This window comes from Perca fluviatilis, chromosome 4 (genome assembly GCF_010015445.1).
Source record: "Perca fluviatilis chromosome 4, GENO_Pfluv_1.0, whole genome shotgun sequence".
NCBI lineage: Eukaryota > Metazoa > Chordata > Actinopteri > Perciformes > Percidae > Perca > Perca fluviatilis.
The window spans coordinates 42193720-42215973 of record NC_053115.1 but is presented as its reverse complement, the minus strand read 5'-3'; the positions used below and the strand labels follow the sequence as shown (position 1 = coordinate 42215973).

At 43.2% G+C, this 22254-nt stretch overlaps 1 protein-coding gene across 1 annotated transcript in view; it reads left to right on the top strand.

Annotated features, from left to right (window-relative positions):
• Nucleotides 1–13851: 13851 nt before the first annotated feature.
• The window catches only part of fam83c (family with sequence similarity 83 member C), a 29687-nt gene continuing 21284 nt past the window's right edge, over nt 13852–22254 (top strand). Inside the window, exon 1 of the mRNA XM_039799041.1 lies at nt 13852–14920. Coding sequence (XP_039654975.1) covers nt 14411–14920 — 510 coding nt within the window. The 5' untranslated portion in view covers nt 13852–14410. The remainder of the gene's footprint in view (nt 14921–22254) is intronic.

Genomic DNA, 22254 nt, shown 5'->3' with positions numbered 1-22254 from the left:
TAATAGAGTATTTTTTTACGGTGTTTACTGAAGTAAAGGATCTGAATACTTCTTCCACCGCTGCTTTTACTTCAGGATCTTGAATGCAGGCCTTTTTGTATAATGACGTATTTGTTTTTGACTTTAATGGGTTGGTACTTCAGTAAATGATCTGAAAACGTCTTCCACCTCTGTCGTTTGTCCCAGCTGTACTATGACTCACTGGTTTCTGCCAAACATTCATCATTTATGCAGATAAGCCTGGAAGTTGTTTACGTTATGAGACTTACCGTGACTCAGTAAGGTGACTTCCCTGCTGCACCATGACTGCTGACTCACCTCAAACATGTGGCCATGAATATGTGACTTGTCCATCAGTCAACAGGAAGTCATTAAGTCAATCCTAAAAAAGGGCACATTTGTTTCCAGCAGTGGAAGAAGTATTCGGGTTCTTTATTTAAGAAAAAGTACTAATACCACACTATAAAAAGAGTTAGATAGATCCACGAAAAGATCTTCAGTGACGGAAATATGGCCAATTACTATATGTCCTATGGTCCTTTGATACGGTCCAGGAATTTTGGACTGGGATACATGATAACCTGTGTCTGATTGCAGGGATGCAGGTTCCAGTCAGCACGAGATTATTTGTTCTGGGAGATGGGTCGATCCTAAGCGGGATGGATAGGCACATAAGAAGCTGGGTCCAGACTACTTTAATGATAGCCAGACAGATTATTTTAAGGGGATGGAAGAATGAAGGGGTGCCACCTTCAATCCACTAATTGTATATATATTGTAATTGTACTAGTGTGTCGCTCCTCTCAAAAAGAAGACGATGAAGCGAAGGAAAACAGCTCCTTGGTATAACGAACAAACTCGCAGATTGAAACAAGTCTCGCGAAACCTCGAGGGTAAGTGGCGCTCCACCAAAGTGGAAGAATCCCGTCTGGATTGGCAAGAAAGTCTCAAAACCTATAGGAAGGCCTTAAGAAAAGCCAGATCAGACTATTACTCTTCACTAATAGAAGAAAATAAGAACAACCCAAGGTTTCTTTTCAGCACTGTAGCCAGGCTGACAGACAGTCATAGCTCTACTGAGCCATCTATTCCTCTAGCTCTGAGTAGTGATGACTTCATGAGCTTCTTCAATGATAAAATTATAACAATTAGAGATAAAATTAATCACCTTTTGCCCTCAACTTCTAACAGTTCATCTTTAAATACAGGACCGCTAGAACGAACGACTAGTCCGGACATATACTTAGACTGCTTTTATCCTATAGACCTTCAACAATTAATGTTAAAGATATCCTCAGCTAAGCCATCTACCTGTCTCTTGGACCCCATCCCAACGAGGCTACTCAAAGAAGCGTTACCCGTGGTAAACACTTCACTACTAGATATGATCAATATGTCTCTATTAACAGGTTATGTACCGCAGTCATTTAAAATAGCTGTGATAAAACCTCTTCTGAAAAAACCGACCCTGGATCCTGAGGTCTTAGCAAACTATAGACCTATATCTAACCTTCCCTTTCTATCCAAGATCCTTGAGAAGGTGGTTGCTAATCAGTTATGTGATTTTCTACATAGCAACAGTTTATTTGATGACTTTCAATCAGGATTTAGAAAGAATCATAGCACAGAGACGGCACTGGTGAAAATTACTAACGACCTTCTAACAGCTGCAGACAAAGGACTTGTCTCCATTCTTGTTTTACTAGATCTTAGTGCTGCATTTGACACTATTGATCATACAATCCTGTTACAGAGATTAGAACACTTAGTCTGAATTAAAGGAACTGCACTAAGATGGTTTAAGTCTTATTTCTCTGAGCGATCCCAATTTGTTAACATTAACGATAAACCCTCCAAGCACGCCAAAGTTAGCCATGGCGTTCCTCAAGGCTCAGTGCTTGGACCAATTCTATTTTCCTTATATATGCTTCCTCTAGGCCATATTATTAGGAAACACTCAATTAATTATCACTGCTACGCAGACGATACCCAATTATATCTGTCAATTAAGCCAGATGAAAGTGGTCAGTTAGCAAGACTTCAAACGTGTGTTGAGGATATAAAATCCTGGATGACCCACAACTTCCTGATGTTAAACTCAGACAAAACGGAAGTTATTGTGATAGGGACCAACGACTGCCGAACTTCGTAAAGATATAGCTACTCTGGATGGTATTGCCCTGGCCTCCAGCACTGCTGTCAGAAATTTGGGAGTTATTCTTGATCAGGATATATCCTTCAACGCCCATTTAAAACAAACCTCAAGAATAGCCTTTTTCCATCTTCGTAACATTGCCAAAATTAGGAATATCCTGTCTCAGAATGATGCTGAAAAACTAGTCCATGCATTCGTTACTTCTAGATTAGATTACTGCAATTCCTTATTATCAGGTTGCCCAAATAAGTCCCTTAAGGCTCTCCAGCTGATCCAGAGCTGCAGCACGTGTTCTGGCGAGAACTAAGAGAGAATCATATTTCTCCTGTATTAGCTTCTCTGTTGGCTTCCTGTGAAGTCTAGGATCGAATTTAAAATCCTCCTCCTGACTTACAAAGCTCTAAATGGTCAAGCACCATCATACCTAGAAGACTCTTAGTACCTTATTGTCCCACTAGGGCACCGCCCCGAATGCGGGGCTACTCGTGGTTCCTAGAGTCTCTGGAAGTAGACTGGGGGCCAGGGCCTTCAGCTATCAGGCTCGCTTCTGTGGAACCAGCTTCCAGTCTGGGTGAGGGGCAGACACCGTCGCAACATTCAAGAGTAAACTGAAAACCCTCCTCTTTGACAAAGCTTATAGTTAGGGAGTGAGGAGTTGCAGCGTCCACCGAACCCGCCCACCTGCTTCCCTCGTAGTTAGTTATGCTATTACAATTCTAGACTGCAGGGAGGCTGTTTCCTCCTATGACACACTGAGCTGTCTGTCTTCTCTACTTGTTACTTCTGTATGCATCCTGTCCCAGAATTGCTTGTTACTAATCTAGCTCTGGGGAGTTTACTCCCCGAGTCCTTTTATTGTTTCTTCGCAGAGCTATGCTCTGTGATTCTCTGCAACCTCGGCCGCATCCTGCTGCATCCTGCTGCATCCTGCTGCATCCACCCATGCTCTGCAGCCACCGCTACATCCCGCAACGCCTGCTGTGATGTTCCTATGCACAGAGTAGTCTGGATAACGGTATAGGGGACAGCAATACTCAGTATGACACGATGGGCCCTGCTATGACATGAACTTCCACGATAACCTTCGACATCACTCGTGACCTTTAATGTGACTATTATCGCCACTGTTCATCACACCTTTAACCGCCCGCCGTCAGGCACCGCCTACCAAGAGTCTGGGTCTGCCGAGGTTTCTTCCTAAAAGGGAGTTTTTCCTTGCCACTGTCGCGATAGCCACTGCTAATGCTTGCTCTTGAGGGAATTACTGTAATTGTTGGGGTTTTGGAAATTACAGAGTGTGGTCTAGACCTACTCTATCTGTAAAGTGTCTCGAGATAACTTTTGTTATGATTTGATACTATAAATAAAATTGAATTGAATTGAATTGAATTGAATTGAATTGAATTAAAGTTTGTTGTTAATGTTTGTGACCTGCAAGCTTCAGGTTTCCAGGTCAAAGACCAAAACGTTGTAAACTTATAGAAGCTGCGTCCAGACTAGTTTAACTAGGGGATGTGTTGGTTCATCTGTATGTTGTTTAAAAAAAAAATTTGAAAAGAAAAAGTCGACATACGGGAGCACCCAGTGTTTGATCAGTTCTGTGTAAAGTGCAGACAAACAGACTTTTGTTTGCGCTGAGGATGTCAAGAAAATATATAAGCAAGTACTACTGGTTTGACTGATTCTTGCAGACTTAAAGGTGCACTATGAGTTCTTGCATGACGTCACTTCTGTTGACGTTCCAAGTAAATTTCAAACAAAACAGAGCAAGCTCGCCCCTCCCCCCATGTTTCGGTAACTGTCATGACTAATGGCGCTTTTCCATTACATGGTACCTGCTCGACTCGCCTCGACTCTACTCGCCTTTTTTGGTTTTCCATTACGAAAAAAAGTACCTGGTACCTGCTAACAGGTACTTTTTTTGGTACCTCCTCAGTCAAGGTTCAGAGCGAGCTGAGGCGAGCCGAAACGGTGACGTGAAACCCTGCAGGCTGCTGACTGGTCGGAAAGAATCGTCACTGATCACTGCATTGCTAGCGAGAGACGGCATTTTTAAATAGTTTAGCCAGCGGTGTTTTTTTGCTGCCGGAGGCTCCACGCAGAGCTTTCTCCGTAGCATACAAGTGGCCTGATGTTTATACTTGTGCGCTGGTGTGTGCATGTGTGATGTGTGTGTGTTGAGTCGCCTTATGTGTGTGTGTGTGTGTGTGTGTGTGTGTGTGTGTGTGTGTGTGTGTGTGTGTGTGTGTGTAGCTGGTGAGCAGGGAGAAGTGAGAGAGTGATGGCGATTATCTCCGCAGCGAGTAGCGACTCTAGAGTCATATATATGTGAGAGAAACAAAGTGTCTCCCCTGTTCTTTCTGACCACGGTGGGAAATCTGGAGCAGTAAACGTTAACTATCTCTTTGATATCATGTTGTTTACGGAGACGGAGAACCAGGAAATGAGTCGGGGATATGTCAATGGGAAAAGCAAGCTACTAAGCCACGCCCACGGCAGTCGCTATGACGACCAGCCACGCTGAGGCGGTACTAAAATCTGCAATGGAAAACGGACGCACAGCGCGTCGAGGCGAGTAGAGTCTAGTAGAGTCGAGGTGAGTCGAGTAGGTACCATGTAATGGAAAAACGCCATAACTGACTAACTGTCACTACCCCCCACCCGCTCCTCCAACCATCTTGTTGTGGTGATTGGCTGGAACGTGGTTTGTTGTATTTTGGTGCACAGCCTGTGCCCCTAGTGTTTGTTTGACGTTTCTGACCCCTGTGTTGTCTCCCAAGACCGGGCTTTTTCACGGTGTATTCAGGGGGCGGGCAGCTAGTGGATCAAGGAGAGATGTCTACGATTTGAGACAAAAATGAAATTGCGCTGAAACCATGCAGGAACTGATAGTGCACCTTTAGCACTGAAACATCATTTGAATAAGTACATAATGTACTTTTCTGGGGCATTTTCAGCCTTTCATATTGGACAGGAAAACTGAAGACATGAAAGGGGTGAGAGAGGGGGAATGACATGCAGCAAAGGGCTGCAGGTCGGAGTAGAATCTGTGGCCGCTGCGTCAAGGATATATATAGGGCGCCCGCTCTACCAACTTTTTGGAAACTTAAAATGAAACTTGGAGAGCATAAACCGTCTCCAAGGCCATGCCCTAGAGCCCTAGCGACCCGGAGGGCGTTTTTTTGTGTAATTAATTTGCAGGTTACTTTTAATGAGTTCTTTCTAGATTCATGCTACACCATTCCAACAAGTTTCATGAAAATCGGTCCAGTAGTTTTTTCCGTAATCCTGATGACAGACAGACAAACCAAACTGAAAATAAAACCTCTTTGGCAGAAGTAATGACAGATGATGAAAACGATCCGGTTTCAATTGATCTAAAATTAAAACCTTAACAGCTGGAGCGTTCCTTCTTTCTGCAGAAGAAAGCTAAGGCTTCTGTCTTTCCTGTCATTACGTTGTATGCTCGGGATGACGTCACCACGTTACGTGACGTCTGGTGCAAAACCGCGTGACACCATTTCTATTGCAGATGAAACTATCAAAACGCCTTTACACTCTGCTCATAAAAAACGAGCACATCACATAATTTTTATATTTGACACAGTTTTTACTTTTAAAGGTGCACTATGAGTTCCTGCATGGTTTCAGCGCAATTTAATTTTGTCTCAAATCGTAGGCATCTCTCCTTGATCTGCTAGCTGCCTGCCCCCTGAACACACTGTGAAAAAGCCCGGTCTCTGGAGACATCACAGGGGCCGTAAACGCCAAACAAAAACTAGGGGCACAGGCTGTGCACCAAAATGCAACAAACCACATTCCAGCCAATCACCGACAAGATGGTTGAGGGAGGTGGTGGGGGTTAGTGACAGTTAGTCAGTTAGTCATGACAGTTACGGAAACATGGGGTGAGGGGCGAGCTTGCTCTCTTTTGTTTGGTATTTACTTTGAACGTCAACAGAAGTGATGTCCTGCAGGAACTCATAGTGCACCTTTAATAATTATGATCGTTTTATTGACTTACATTAACTTTTAGCTTAGGTTGTACTGATTTTAGGGATATGAAGCATTTAAAGATACTCTGAGAAATGACATCACAATAAGCCAAAATACCAACACAGGCACTATTGCAGAGTTCAAGTGGTTATGGTTTTGTTCATATCACCTCATTCTGCATGGGGACTGCCCATTTCTCCGACGCTCCATTGTTCCGACCTTTCAATAACCCGAAAAATTCCCTTTGGTCCTACATCCCACTAGTTCGACGTCCCTTTGGTGGCGAAATTACGAATCCCACTATGGCCACGCCAAGATCCCGCCCTACGAAGAAGCTTGATTGGTTGTGGTTAGGCATTTGACCTTGAGTGGTTATGGTTAGGATAGCTGGTTGGTCAGGGGATAGGACCTGAACAAATGGGGTTACGTTACCTTGCATGAGCATGGACGCCTGGCCAATAAATGCTATTGAAGGGCGGGTCTTGGCGTGGCCATAGTGGGATTCATAATATCGCTGGTGGACGTCGGACTAGTGGGCTGTAGGACCAAAGGGAATTTTTCGGGTTATTGAGAGGTCGGAACAATGTAGCGTCGGAGAAATGGCATGGCACCATTCTACATCACCTAAACGTAGACCAATGACACTTCAGATCCACATTTAAATGGGTTCTTCCTTGTCTTATGCTACATCTTTCCACCAAATTCCACCAGACAGACAAACACACAAACTGTATCAATACACAACTTTTTGGCGGAAGCAAAGATCAAACGAATACTTTCTGTTGAAATCCATTCAAAGTCTTAAACAATAACATCTGTGTTTTGTTCGTACCACCTCATTCTGCATCACCTAATGCTAGGTGCGGCCTACATTAGCATTCAGGCAGAATGCCAAAGAAAGGTTTGGCTACAGCTTGATAGCATTGCCTCATACTGTGGATTATATAATGTTGTATTTAGCGCAGGTTCACCTGCCAGTCCGGTAAGACACCTTTGTATTTTACCACCTGCCCCAAGAACAGGACAGACTGTACGTGAACCAAATCCCTTTACAAGTGTCACATAGAAACTAGAACTATTGTAATATTTACTTATTCAAACACGGCTGAGTGATGATGTCAATCAGGAGCTGTTGCATCCCAGAGGCGTTTGATCTGTGCCCTTAAACCTCACCCTGTTGGGTAAATATTAAGTCACGCGATAACACGAACTGCTCGCGGATGTTTACGACATCAAGAACTTTCCTGTTCCACTTGGGAAGTCACACTTGAAACCTGTTTTCATGTAAATATACTTAGTTACATTCAAGTATACAGTAAAGTAGGAGAATATAGTGTGAGGGGACTGTGACTGTTTGACCCTGGCGCTCCACATTAACACAGAAAACCATTTAGGACAGACCAGATCAGAGACATTCTGCGTTCAACTATTAATTTCGTCGTGTTGCCCAGGAGACCCGAGGCAGAGAAGATGAATCCTTCTCATTAAAACGCCCTCTGTTTCTCTGACATCCATATAAGAAATTCACAGTTCACATTGTATGTTAACCCTTTGAACTCGGCAATAGAAATGGGCCGCCAGTGCCTATAATTAGCACATATGTGCTTATTGTGATGTCATTTCCTGGAGTATCTTCAAATACATCATATACCTAAATTCAGTACAACCTAAGCTAAAAGGGAATGTAAGTCAACCAACCATGTTTGTTTTAATCAAATTTTACTAAATAAACACACAAAACATGTTGATCCAAAAGATTTCTTAATTTGGAAACATGAACAAATTGTTTCTTATACCTCCAGAAGTTATTTACACTCTGTAGCGGTATGTAAAGGCTATTTTATTTATTTTTTGGCGTTTTTTCATTTGTAATAGAAATGTTGTCAAGTGCTTTTTCACCGGACGTCACTTATATACTTATGATATCTTCTGCTACGTTTCCCCCTCTTATTCCCCCTGCTCTGGCGTTTCCACCTCTCATTCCCACTGCTCTGGCGTTTCCCCCTCTCATTCCCCCTGATCTGGTGTTTCCCCCTCTCATTCCCCCTGATCTGGTGTTTTCCCTCATTCCCCTGGATTCGCTCTCATTCCCCCCTGATCTGGTGTTTCCTCCTCATTCCCCCTGCTCCTGCGTTTCCACCTCTCATTCCCCACTGCTTGGTTTTTCCTCTCATTCCCCCTGCTCTGGCGTTTCCCCCTCTCATTCCCCTGCTCTGGCGTTCCCCCTCTCATTCCCCTGCTCTGGCATTTCCCCTCTCATTCCCCCCTGCTCTGGCATTTCCCCCTCTCACCCCTGCTCGTTTTTCTCCCTCTCATTCCACCTGCTCTGGCGTTTCCCCCCTCATTCCACCTGCTCCCCTGCTCCCCTCATTCCCCCTGCTTGCTCCCCTCTCATTCCCCCCTGCTCTGGTGTTCCCCCTCCTCATTCCCCCTGCTCTGGCTCTCCCTCCCATCCCCCTGCTCTGGCGTTTCCTCCTCATCCCCTGCTCCATAGCGTTTCCCCTCTCATTCCCCCTGCTCTGGTGTTTCCCCTTCTTGTTCCACCTGCTCCGGGCGTTCCCCCTCTCATTCCCCCTGCTCTACCGCTTTTCCCCTCCTCGTTCCACCTGCTCCGTGCCTTCCCTCCTCATCCCCTGCTCTGGCGTGTCTCCCTCTCGTTCCACCTGCTCTGGCGTTCCCCCTCTCATTCCCCCTGCTCTGGCGTTTCTCCCTCTCGTTCCCCCTGCTCTGGCGTTCCCCCCTCTCATTCCCCCTGCTCTGGCGTTCCCCCCTCTCATTCCCCCTTCTCTGGCGTTTCCCCCTCTCGTTCCCCCTGCTCTGGCATTTCCGAGCCCCTAAACTGGAGACATTTGGAAACTCTTCTGACCCGTTTTGGTTGGAATCTGTGGGGTTGTGTTGCTGTCTCAACAGCCGCAAAACGGAGACCGTTGGCAACACCGACACTGACGCCAATGTTTCTCCTTCTGATTGGGTCTCATCAGTCACGACGTCTCGTTCTCTGAGACTTAATGCAACTAACGTTACCGTGGCAACTACCAGCAGTGGGCGGTATTCTGCCCAGTATTCCAGAATGTTGATGAGATATGAGGTTAGGGCGTGTTAGTTAAAACGGAGATTAGTTCTTCTACTGGAGCTAAAAACACTGAATGGAGATCGCATTTTAGATCGATTTAAACAGAATCATGTGGACAACAACCTCCCACTTTCCCCTGTTCTTTAGATTAGGGTAAGGGTTAACATGTTATTTCATGTGTAACAAACTTTCCAAAGAGTTTTGTAGAAAGGAAACTGCAATTCACTATAAATTCTTATGAAGTCTACTTGGAGGGATTACACAATTTGATACTAATTATAATGAAACTAGAGTAATTATAATGAAACTAGAGACACCTTATTGTTTGCTACGCCTCAGACGTCAAGCTTTTCGTTCTTGCACGTCACACATGCAGTTTACAATGAAAATGTCAGATTTACCAACGAAATTGGTTTTAAACAACGAAACAATGGATCCTTGGTTTCAGACGGAAGTAAATAAAAGCAGCTTGTCATTTCTTGTGATAGACAGCGCCTTTTGTTTTGTTTTTGTCACCTGAAATGACGACTGTCGCTGGGGAACTAATCGATCTAATGACAGCTTAAAAATGCTGTTTCGGCTAACTTTTTAAAAACGAGAAAACGAAAAGGTAACGTCTGAACACTTCACTCAATGCCACAAAAGTTAAATTTTTGAGGACAAAGGTTGCTGGAGTGTAGAAGTCTATGAGAAAATGAGCCTACTTCTCACCTGATTTATTACTTCAGTAAACATTTTCATAATGAGTATATGGTCTCAATCGCTAGTTTCAAGTCTTCTTCAACGCAGCATGATGTTCATTTAGTAAATGATGGTCCCATTTATTTTATAATACACGATAAAGCAGTTGATGCTTTAAGGCCTGTCAATCAGGACAGAGGCTTAGCGATGCTAACCATGCTAACACTGGGGATAATAGACCTCAACTTATTTTTGGCTGCTGTCTGTGCTTTTTGTCTTAAACTTTGACCCTCTCACTGTGTATTCTCACTTCAGCAAATTTAACTGGAACATTTTGGTCGCTTTAAAATGTCTTGTTCAGCTTTCTGCAAACCAAGCTAGCTATGGCTAGTGTTAGCTGGTAACTTCAGGGAAAGGGTTACATGCAGATGAATGGCTCCAGTACATGGAGGTCCACATGTTAATCTCGCTTTGCCAGACCTTCCTCCACAGCACTGCGGAGGAAGTTCTGGCTAGTCCACACAGCATTCTGGGATGGGAGAGGTTTATTGGCATTTTTTTAAACCAATCACAATCGTCTTGGGTGGTGCTAAACGCCGGATGGAGCCACGACGCCTCTGCGAAATAGTCTCAGGAAGGAACTGGTTTTGGTGGAACATGTGTACGATCAAAAGTAGTTTTAGTCGTGCAACAGAAAACTCAGATTGGACAGATAGTCTTTAGATTAGTGCACCTGAAAACATCAACAATGCTGGCTTGGCCGCGTCATCCTCCCCAGCTTCACCCTCTCGTACAAATTTGGTCACTTCTGGCTCCAAAAAAAACATGAAATGCGACACCCAAAATGCAAACTCCCGGCTGTCCACAAACCAACGGGTGACATCACTGATACTACATCCATTATTTTGACTGTCTTTGGCCTCCGGCCTTTCTTTAGCTGGCTCTAATGTGCATTACATGTAGTCCTGTGTGTTTAAACCCATTGGTGACCTCCGTTGCATATCTTTTCCTCTGCCCTGAACTCCCTTACCCTCCTGTAAATGTGTATTGTGCAGTAAAACTCACCGGGGAATGAATCTATATCTGTCCAAAAGTGGAGCCAGGATGTCGAACAAAAGCTCTGGAAGTCTTTGATGAAGTCTTCAATGGATCAGTTCCCCTCAGACAACACTGGTCAGTTTTTATTCAATTCAATTTCATAACAGTTAGTTATCTCAGGACACTTTACAGATAGAGTAGGTCTAGACCACCACTCTATAATTCACAGAGACCCAACAATTCCTCCCAGAGCAATGCAAAAACTTTATTTTTATAGGCAGACACAACAAAATAACAAAACAATGATTATACAAGACTACAGACAATAATCTCTGTTGGTGCTTGATAATTACTTAATCCCTACATGGCAGATGGAGGTGTGTGTGTGTGTGTGTGTGTGTGTGTGTGTGTGTGTGTGTGTGTGTGTGTGTGTGTGTGTGTGTGTGTGTGTGTGTCTCTCTGTTTTTTTAAAATAACTCTAAAATGAGGCAACAATCTCTTATGTTTGTTAAATGCCTGTTGCCTCGACTCCTCTCTCCTTGCGTTGTTTCCTCGACTCCTCTGCTCGAATCTCCTGTGGGCGGGATTAAGATTGAACAGAAAACAAGGAGAGAAACCAGGGGGGGGGGTGGGGGTGGGGGGTGCACAAACTGGTAATTGGGAGAAGGCCCCCATGGATCCCATCCATAGCTCTCGTGAGATATTTGTTTTCTCGGTCATGAACTCCGCTCCCCGGCTTAAAAGCTCTGTGTTTTAGGAGCCAAACATCCAAACATACTGCTGACAGTAATAAATATGTGGAATACATATTAATCAAAGTGCATTACTTTTCTTAACTATATGTACGAATGGTTGGGGTTAGCCCTATGTTCCCACAGCCCTATGTTCCCACATTTCTAGGACATTTTCAAAATTAGGTCTTGTGTTCCTACATTTCCCTTCAATTTAAGCCCTATCCTCCCACAACATTTTTTAGGGTTAGGGGTTAGGGTTAGGGGGATACAATCTGATACAAATTTATGAAAAAGGAAATGTGGGAACATAGGGCCTAATTTTGAAAAAAATCTTATAAATGTGGCATGCTCCCAAATGATTCATGAGAAAAGTCTGAACATTTGGTGGGTTCTTCCTTGGCTCAGGATGCACCCTTCCACCAAATGTCATGAAAATCTGGCTAGAAGTTTTTTCCGTAATCCTGCTGACAGACAGACATACTGATACATGTAATGCCGAGTATTCCAGCAAGCATTTGTCCCTTTGATCAAAATGTGTACACTGGTCTGTAGCTAACCTTTGGTACATATTTTACATTATTATTTGGGATCTTTTATAATTCATGAGGCAGAAGGGTCCAGGACAAGACTTGGTAAGCTTTTAGGTGAATTGGGGTTGTAGCCTACATGTAACATGCTACCTCCAGAGACGGAGGGAGTCTCGGGGGAGGAGAGGGAGGGTTTCCCATTTCACACATGATTAGATCAGAGCGAACAAGAGAGAGAGAGACTGAAAGATAGAAACATTGCTCTATCAGAGGCGGTGTTTGTCCTCAAATTTTGCAACTGAAAACGTGTTTGTGAGCTTTTAAAGGTCGAAGATTAGTCATAGAGATCACTGCTGGGAAACCTTTCTGCAATCAGTTAAGAAGAGTTTCATATTCAAACTCGTGTTGACATTTAAATGTTTTTCTTGTGTTTTAGTCTGGATTGTAATTCTGTAATTCTTGATATTGATATCTGGGATGTTTGGTGATACAAGTTTACACCTCATGCAAGGAGCTTCTGTTTTATAAGAGAGAGAGAGACTTATTTTTTTGTCTTTCCACATTTATACCCACAAATTATCTTCAGTAAATGTAACTAAATACAAATCCGAGTGAGAATTAAAGTGATGATTTTGTGTTTTCAGAGGGAGAAAAGGCAGCCCTGCCAAAGCCAGAGACTGTGAGGAAGTTAAGCAATGCTTCCTTCAAAATAAAAGCAAAGAATGTCTAAGAGCTGTGGAGTAAGGTCTGGCTGCACCACAGATGCATTCTGGGATAGGAGAAAAAAAACCCTGCTCTGGGTTGTTTGCATTTCTCGTCTAAACCAATCACAATCGTCTTGGGCGGCGCTAAGCTCTGGACGCAGCGATGGTGGCTCTGCTAAATAGCCTCTGGAAGGAACTGGTTTTGGTGGAACATTTGCACCCCGCAAAAGAAAACGCCACATAGAATATTAAATGAAGTTAACACAATACAGTAACTATTTAACTATTTAAATTAGCTGATAGATGGTTAAACCTCAATGGCTCTTACCAGTGTATCTCCGTGTGGGGGTCAGTCCTATGTTCCCACATTTACAAATTTATGAAAAATTTTGATTCTAAATGTTCTTTAAAACTTGACATTTTCAGCGTGTAGCTTGCTAGCTCAAAGTTTGTTGTTGTTTCCCGAAGCGAAAGAAGTTTGAGAACGGCGACACACAGAGAGCGGAATGTGCGAAATGTACTTCCGTTTATCCAGACCAGCGGTGTAGTCTCTGTGATACGCAGGTATACACAGTACACCCACTAAGGAAGCTCCAGGATTTCCATATACCCACTTAAAAAGCCAAGCCTCTTTTCACCCAAAAAAATCCCCCCCCCCCCATTTCATATCCCTTTCCCCCCCCTCTCCCTCCCCTCCCTCTTCCTTCTATTAAAAAAAAAAAAAATAACAATGTGTGTGTGTGTACAGTATACCCAATACAATACATTAGACTACACCACTAATCCAGACTATCGACTGTAGAAATGACATCCAAACAAGTGTGCGTTCTTTTTAATGGGACTTTATTTTGAAATTTCTAACCAGAAGTAGCATATCTGTTGTGAACTGGTTGGCTTTGACGACGGAGAGATTAAAGGAGATGGGGGGGGGGAGGAGCCCGTCGCTGGAGACCAATGACAGGACAGGTAGGCTAGCAACAGGTGAGCAGAGAACACACACACATTGTGAGGACAGAGCCTCTGTCTGAACATCCTGTCCGGCCTGACAGGGAATTAGAGAAGCGAGGACCATTTCACCGCCTCGGAGGGGAAACTGCTGCCAAACATTTGGATTATTACCGAGATTGTAACCCCGGACGACAAGAAACAAATTCAAATATCACTGAAAAGGACTTTAGAGATGCATGTGAGCCTCGGTGGTGAGTTAATGTGACTTTTAGAGCTTAAAAACATGTATTTAAGGCTTTAAAGTGTCACAACGGTGCAGCCGTTTGTGTTGTTTACGTGGAGTTGTAATATTGAACTCCAATGTTAAACCACCACTGTTTGTAGCCTATAACATAGGCCTATATATGGCTAAATGTCTCCTTATTCTTTGCAGTAATGTTTTTACAAAACCATTAGACTACAGTAGCAAATAGTTTGGGTTATTTAGTATATTACATAACGCATGAGAGGGCTGTTAGGGTTTTTTATAAAAACCTAATAAATCCCCCTGAACCATGAGCAACTCGGAGGGGCTTCGGCCGGCGCCGTCCGGCAGGAAGCCGCTGGGGAAGCTCGCCTCCCGGCTGGAGGAGGTGAAGAACCCGTGGCGGCAGGTCTCCTCGCTGGAGCTGAGCCACAACGAGGCTGCGCGGCTGGCGACCGACGCGCTCCTGGAGCACGGGGAGCAGGAGTACCGCCGAGTCCTGACGGAGGAGCGGGAACTCAACTTTCTGTCCCCGCTGGAGATCCGCTACGTCACCCAGCACGCGGCCAAAACGTTCGAATCCGAGAGCAACGGCTCCGGCTCCAACGACCGGGACTTCGGGGACGCGGACGCAGTTTCCGAGCTCACATCCGGGACTTACTTCCCGATGATGTCCGACGAGGAGCCGCCGATGCTGGAGCTCGGCTGGCCGGAGTCCAAGTCGAGGTACGGGCCGTCGGAGACGCAGATCTACTTCCAGAGGGACAAGTCTCACAACATCAAAGACCTCATCAGGTCCCTGATGAACAAAGCCAAAAAGGTAAGAACCAACCGTCAGAGAGAAACCTGTTGAAATAGATGTAGCCCAGGGGCGAGTCTAGGATCAGACCTTTAGGGGGGCTCAGGCCCTAATGAGAATGTTGCAAAAGTGTTAACCCCCCCCTGCTAAGTCAGCAATTTCACTGGATAACAATTAATATATGTATGTATTAATATAACAGAGGATACATGCAAAATATTGAACATATGAAAAAACTATAAAAGGCCCTATTATGGACTACCAGAACCAAATGAAAAGATAATGAGGTGTAAACAATAACTAAATAAAAAATAAAACTCCTTGACTGGGTTACAGGTGCATAGCACTGGTGACAGCGACACAGGATATTAAACCTGTTTCTTTGAACCTGTAATTGTTTGCCCTCTGTCACTAACAGACAAGTTCGCAGACTCTCACTTGAAGCACTAAAATTGACTGCAATTTTTTTAGGGGGCTGAGATGAAATTTAAAAAAAGGGTCTAAAATCACCACTGGATGTAGTGTTGAAAAAAAGGGACAGAAACATTGTAAAAAATGACAAAAACAGTGAAACCAAACCAAAAACTGTAAAGGATTATAAAATGTTGAAAAAAGAAAAGCTACAAATAGGCTATAGGCTAATATATATCTCTATCTAAATCTATCTATCTATCTATCTATCTATCTATAGCCTTTGACCTCATAAGGTCCCACAAGAATTGTCAGTGCCCTTAATTGTAAAGCTGCAAAGATGAATCCATTAGTTGTCGACTATTAAATTCATTGGCAAGTATTTTGTTAATCGAATAATCAGTTTGGGTCACTTTTTTTATGAAAAAACAGTCAAACTTCTCTGCTTTCAGCTTGTTAAATGTGAATATGTTCTAGTTTCTTCTCTCCTCTGGGACCATAAGCGTAATATCTTTGAATTGTGGACAAAACGAGACATTTGAGGACATCATCTTGGAGACATTTTAGAGACCAAACTAATCCATTCATCCAGAAAATAATCCAGAATCCACAATTGTTAGTTGCAGCCCTAGGCCTACTATACGTCTTTTATCTGAGGGGTGCATCTACAAAAAACCACAGAACTCTTGGCTTGACTGTGTGTGTGTGTGTGTGTGTGTGTGTGTGTGTGTGTGTGTGTGTGTGTGTGTGTGTGTGTGTGTGTGTGTGTGTGTGTGTGTGTGTGTGTGTGTGTGTGTGTGTGTGTGTGTGTGTGTATTGACAGGAGCCTACGGGCTTCAGCACCCAAACGCTGATCTGGAATGTCTGTCTGTGTCTGTGAGTGTGTGTTCGTCTCTGTGCGCATGTGTGTGAGTGTTTGTGCTTGTCTGTGTGTGTCCAGCAGTTAAACCTTTTGAAATAAAAGTTTTTGCATGTTTCCTGACAAACACCCTGGATAAAAGAATCGGTACGCCTCGCACTGTCAGTCGGGTTGTTTTTCTCCGTTCCAGCTGAATGCGTGCCTCTCCCCCCGCAGAGGTTTCCACCTGGTTTGCTTAGAAACAAATGCAGCAGCAGCCTGGGGGGCGGCCGTCCTCCCGCTGACTGTCATGTTTGATCAGCTCTTATCTCTGAGCACGTGGCCGACGGCTCGCCCTGCCTCTCTTTTAGCAACTGACCTCGGTTCACGGATCGGGCAGGTTTCACTCTCTAATCACCACAGCTCTATGACCCGGTCACCTGGGCACACACATGTAACCGGCCTCCACTCCCCCATTTATAGATTTTATAGAAGCTAAACACCCAGACTGCGTCCTGTGTCTCTTTGTAGTTCAGGGATAGCCGCTAATATTTTTAGGCACTGGCCCCATGGGCCGCCAAGCCTCTAAATTTGGTGGCCAGAGTACATTTCTGGTGGCCCAAATGTTAAACTTGTATAGAAAAACGAAACCGAAAAGACAATTTAACCCTTGTGTTGTCTTCCTGTCCACCATGAACTTGTTGTCCTTCCGGTTCAAAATTGAAAATGAACTTTTTCTGACATTTCCTTTGTTTTTTTCCAATGTTTTTTTTATTTTTTTTTATTGATGGTCAATAAACCTAATTTAAATGACATTATACCTCATTTTTGAGTTAAGAAAAGCAGAAATTATGAACTATTTTGACTAATAGGTAAGATCAGATGATGTTGAGTGAATCACAGACTGGTTTGGTCTGGATGCTGTTTTTTCAAATGTTGTAAAACTGAATAAAAACACCCAAAATTCAATGAAAGCAATCATTAATTTTACCTGCGAAGAATGTTGTATGGGTTCCTACAATGTACATGCATGCATCCAAGTTATTTTGGGGGCAATTTGGATGTTAAGAAACCCATATTTCTGATATAAAAAAACCTTTGAAAACGGGTCAAATTTGACCCGAGGACAACAGGAAGGTTGAAGTGGCCATATTCTGCTCATTTTCAGGTTCATTGTATTTAGAGGTTGTACCATACATGGTTTAATTTTCAAAAAACACCATATTTTTGTTGTACTGCACATTGCTGCAGATCCTCTTTTCACCCTGTGTTCAGGTCTCTGTTTTAGCTACAGAGTGAGACATCTCAACTTCTGTAACATCTTTGTTGGGAGTCGCACATGCTCAGTAGCTAGGTAAGGATCACATCAGCTAGTCAGGTCAGTTACAAGGCAGGATTAGCCGGGAGACTTCTTCTAAACGAGGGCGCACTTCCAAATTTGCGGGAAAACCTGCAGAACAGGGACATGTAAGTAGTTCTTTAGTATATTATGGTGAACTAGTGTGTGTTGTAGCAGTGTTTTGCCATTTAGAACGAGGTAGCATGCTAGCGCTAGCATGCTAGCGGTTAGCCACCTCGTTTCGGCCAACGACGTAGAAAGCCGTGCAGATTGTGACCAGCTCACCCGGAGACTGAAGGCAGGTTACATTCAGAAACCGTATCTCACTCAGAACACCATGGATGACTATTTTTCAAAGTTTGTATGCGTGTGGAAGCACCAGAGACACAAAATAACACCCCAAATCCCAGAAAAAGTGCTTTTTTCATAATATGTGCACTTAACGCAGCCTTCCTTAAACTCTTATATAAATGAGAAGACCTCAACAGATTGAAAACATATAATTTATTCAAATTTAAAACAAGTTCTTTGTAAACCTATTTTCTGACTTCAGTCTTTCTGTTTTGAGCTAAAAGTGGCGCTTCAAGAGAGACCACCATATGTTGGGCCACCTACTGGGGATATCTGGTGGTCACAGAGTAAACATTTGTGGCCACGGGCCATTCTTAATGTTGAACCCTGTAGTTTGTTTTGTGTGTTACTGTGGTAGTTTTTGTCTCTTTTGTAGTCCTTTTGTGTGTCTGTAGTCGTCTCTTTGTGGGCGTTTTATTTGTGGCCATCTTGTGTCTCTTTGTTGTTGTTTTGCTAATCTTTCTGTAGTTGTGTTGTGTGTTATTGTGGTAGTTTGCGTCTCTTTTGTAGTCATTTTGTGTCTCTATACAGTGTTTCCTCTATGTTGATTTTTACCATGGCGGCACGCTCCGGCGAAACCTAAATGCATATCGGTTCCAAATATCGGTTATCGGTTTCAGTTATGCTAATAATCAATATCGGCCCCCAAAAATCACTTTTTCTGGGATTTGGGGTGTTATTTTGTGTCTCTGGTGCTTCCATACACATACAAACTTTGAAAACAAAAACATCCATGGTGTTCTGAGTGAGATATGGTTTCTGAATGTGTCCTGCCTTCAGTCTCTGGGTGTGCTGGTCAAAATCTGCACGGCTTTCTACGTCACTAGCTAAAACCAGGGGGCTCGGGGGCTAACCGTTAGCATGCTAGCTTGTTCTCAATGGCAAAACACTGCTACGACACACAAATTCACCCTAATCTACAAAATGAATTGTATAGAACTACTTCCATGTCCCTGTTCTGCAGGTATTCCACGCAAAGTGTGAAGTACGTCCTCGTTTAGAAGAAGTCTCCCGGCTAATCCTGCCTTGTACAGGCCGAAGTTGGAGAAACCGCTAGCTAGCTCATGTAATCCTTACCTAGCTACTGAGCATGTGCGACTGACAACAAAGATGAACAGAAGTTAAGATTTCTCTCACTCTGTAGCTAAAACAGAGACCTGAACACAGGGTGAAAAGAGGAGCTGCAGTACAACAAAAATATGGTGCTTTTTTGAAAATGAAACCATGTAAACCTATTCTGATACAATCTCAAATTACAATTATGAACCTGAAAATGAGCATAATATGGCCGCTTTAAAAACCAGTTTCGGGCGATCCCTACTTTGGACCATCCAATAGTTGCCAGCTCTGTAACATACAGCCGTTATAGTTCATGACATGTGACATAGCGTTTATAAGCGTTTTTATAACATGTTTCCGAGCTGTCTCCTGATCCCTAAACTGAGCACATGACAGCTGAATAAGAGCCGTTGGTTTATTGGCAGGCAGTCCATCACACGCTGCATGAGTCACGTCTCCACAGACACTTCCTTCTTCCCTATATAGAAACCGAGATATAGTTTAATATGCATGATGAAACCGGTTGTACCCAAATCATTTAAACCTGTTCCATGCCTGCACGCAACGTTCGAAAAAATGTAGAAATGCAACAAGTTGGAGAAGCTGTTGTCTCTGGACACGGCAGCAACAAACTCTTTTTGACACATTTGTGCAGAGTCGGCAGGTTTTAAGATCAAGGGACACCAGTTGACCAGTCAGTGGATACAGCTGATAAACATCTGTTACAGAGCTGGATGTTTGTTCATCCCACTTATCTTAAGTTCACTCGGGGCCATTTCTTAGATTAGAACCATAAAGGAGCTTTGACATCTGTACTGTTGAATCAAGTCACAACTGCAGTGCAGTAAAGGAGACTCACAGTTGATGTTAAACTGTCTTCATTTTGTCCTTGCGGCAAAGAAACCAGGGTCCGACCTGGCTCAGAATGGGCCTTTGGAAGAGACCCATTCAGGCTACATCAGGAAACACTTTGTTCAGTAGGCAGGTGACAATTTAAAATCAAAAAAATATAATATAATGCAGTAAGGTCAGATTCAACCCTGGGCCTCTGCATCGAGGAATAACTTCCAGCCACCCGGGCGCCCAAAGTCTAGTACGTTTGATTTAGTGTGAACACAACGTACTGTTCCCGGGCACGGTTCGTTGTCTCGTGACCAAGTCCACTTGAAAAGGTGTTCTCGGGTACGGTTCATGCATACTGCCGTACGGTTCACAACTGGACCAAAATATGAACAGAGTATATATTACCAACATATGTTTTAACTATGTTAGAGAAAAAACAAATCGTCTGCATAGGGCCGAACAATTAAAGGAACACGCCGACTTATTGGGAATTTAGCTTATTCACCATAACCCCCAGAGTTAGACAAGTCGATACATACCCTTCTCATCTCCGTGCGTGCTGTAACGCTGTCTGACGGCTCCAGCATTAGCTTAGCCTAGCACAGATCCTGAAGGTAACTGGTTCCAACTAGCCTACTGCTCCCAATTGTGACAAAAGTGACAAAATAACACCAACAACGTAACATGAGACACAGCCATCTTCTATCCGTAAACAAACCGGGAACTATATTCTCAGACAGGCTTGCTGCGAGCATATCACTCCGCCCAAGTACTATATTCTTCCGCCTGAGAATATAGTTCCCGGTTTGTTTACGGTTAGAAGATGGCTGTGTCTCGTGTTACGTTGTTTTTTGTACACGCTGTGACTCTACAAATCACAACATGTAAATAGGAACATGTTGGCGTTATTTTGTCACTTATTCGGAGCAGTAGGATTACTGGAACCATTCACCTGCCTGTTCTGTGATGGCCTGATGCTGCTGGAGCCGTCAGACAGCTTTACAGCACGCACGGAGATGAGAAGGGTATGTATGGACTTGTCTTACTCTGGGGGTTACGGTGAATAAGCTAAATTCCGAATAAGTCGGCGTGTTCCTTTAACCCTTGTGTTGTCTTCCTGTCGACCATGCAACTCTGTGGCAACGTTTTTCTGGGTCAAAATGTAAAATTTAAACCGTTTTATTTTTTTTTTTTTATTTTTTTTTTATTCAATGTTTACTGTTTTTGCAACACTGTCGCTTTTCCCGATGTTTTTATCACTTTTTGCGACCTTTTTGTTACTTTTGCTGACGTTTTTGTCACTTTTTTTTCGATGTTTTTCGATGTCGATTATTATTGTTTTTGTTCTGCACTTTTCTTTTACAGTTTTATTGGGGTTTTTTAAAGTTTTTTTAAGCTTTTTCTGAGATTTTTGTCACTTTTTTCAACATTCTTTTATCATTTTTTGTTTTTACAAATGCTATAAAATGTAATAAAACACCCAAATTCAATGAAAGTAGTGAACTGATCATTCATTTTAGTTGTGAAGAGTGTTGCATGGAACCATCCATGTTATTTTTTGTTGACAATTTGGTTGAAAGAAACCCAAATTTCTGATATAGAAACTTTTTGAAAATGGGTTCTTTTTGAAAATGGGTTAAATTTGACCCGAGGACAACAGGAGGGTTAAGGTGGCGTGGGTAGGATTGTGAAGACCCAGGACTTAGCCAAAACGGTCTCCTAAGCCCCCAAGGGAGAATGAATGCGTGCATGAGCAGAGATTGAAACGCAGTAGGACACCCCCTGGCCGTGATTGGTGCATCTGAACAGGGAGCGGTGGATTTTTGCAAATCGCACTACAGGCTGTAGGCTGCTTCATGTAGATCTACTGGAACATAGGGTCAGTTTCAGAAAATATGACAGAAAGGTAGTTTTATAAGTCTTACCTACTGCACCTTTTTTTTAAGAGAAATATTATCGAAATCGTAATACGTGCACTATAAGTGCACTATCCAGAACGCAGGAGCTGCACATTTTTTAATATAAGGTAAATGTGTCACAACATGCTTTTACAATATATAATGAAGCATTGTGGTGCTACAGAGATGCCCCGGCCTATCAATCGTATTCTCCGTAAGATGTTAGGGAACGTGCTTGTTTGGTACGGCGCCTCGGCAAAAATCACATCATCGTCATCATTTTTTACGTTTTATTTTATTTATTTTTTTAGTGAAAATAAAAATACAAAAATAACTTTTCCTACTAAAATTTTGACTCCTATAATAATTACGTGTTATTCATTTGCACACACACGTGCACATGCCTGTGAGCTTGTGTGTGTGTGTGTGTGTGTGTGTGTGTGTGTGTGTGTGTGTGTGTGTGTGTGTGTGTGTGTGTGTGTGTGTGTGTGTGTGTGTGTGTGTGTGTGTGTGTGTGTGTGTGTGCTGTCATCTGCATTCAAACCCATTCTTGGGGTGTATTGCGTAACACTCACCATATGGAGGGCTCGTTCATTTCTTCTCAATGCATGGATGG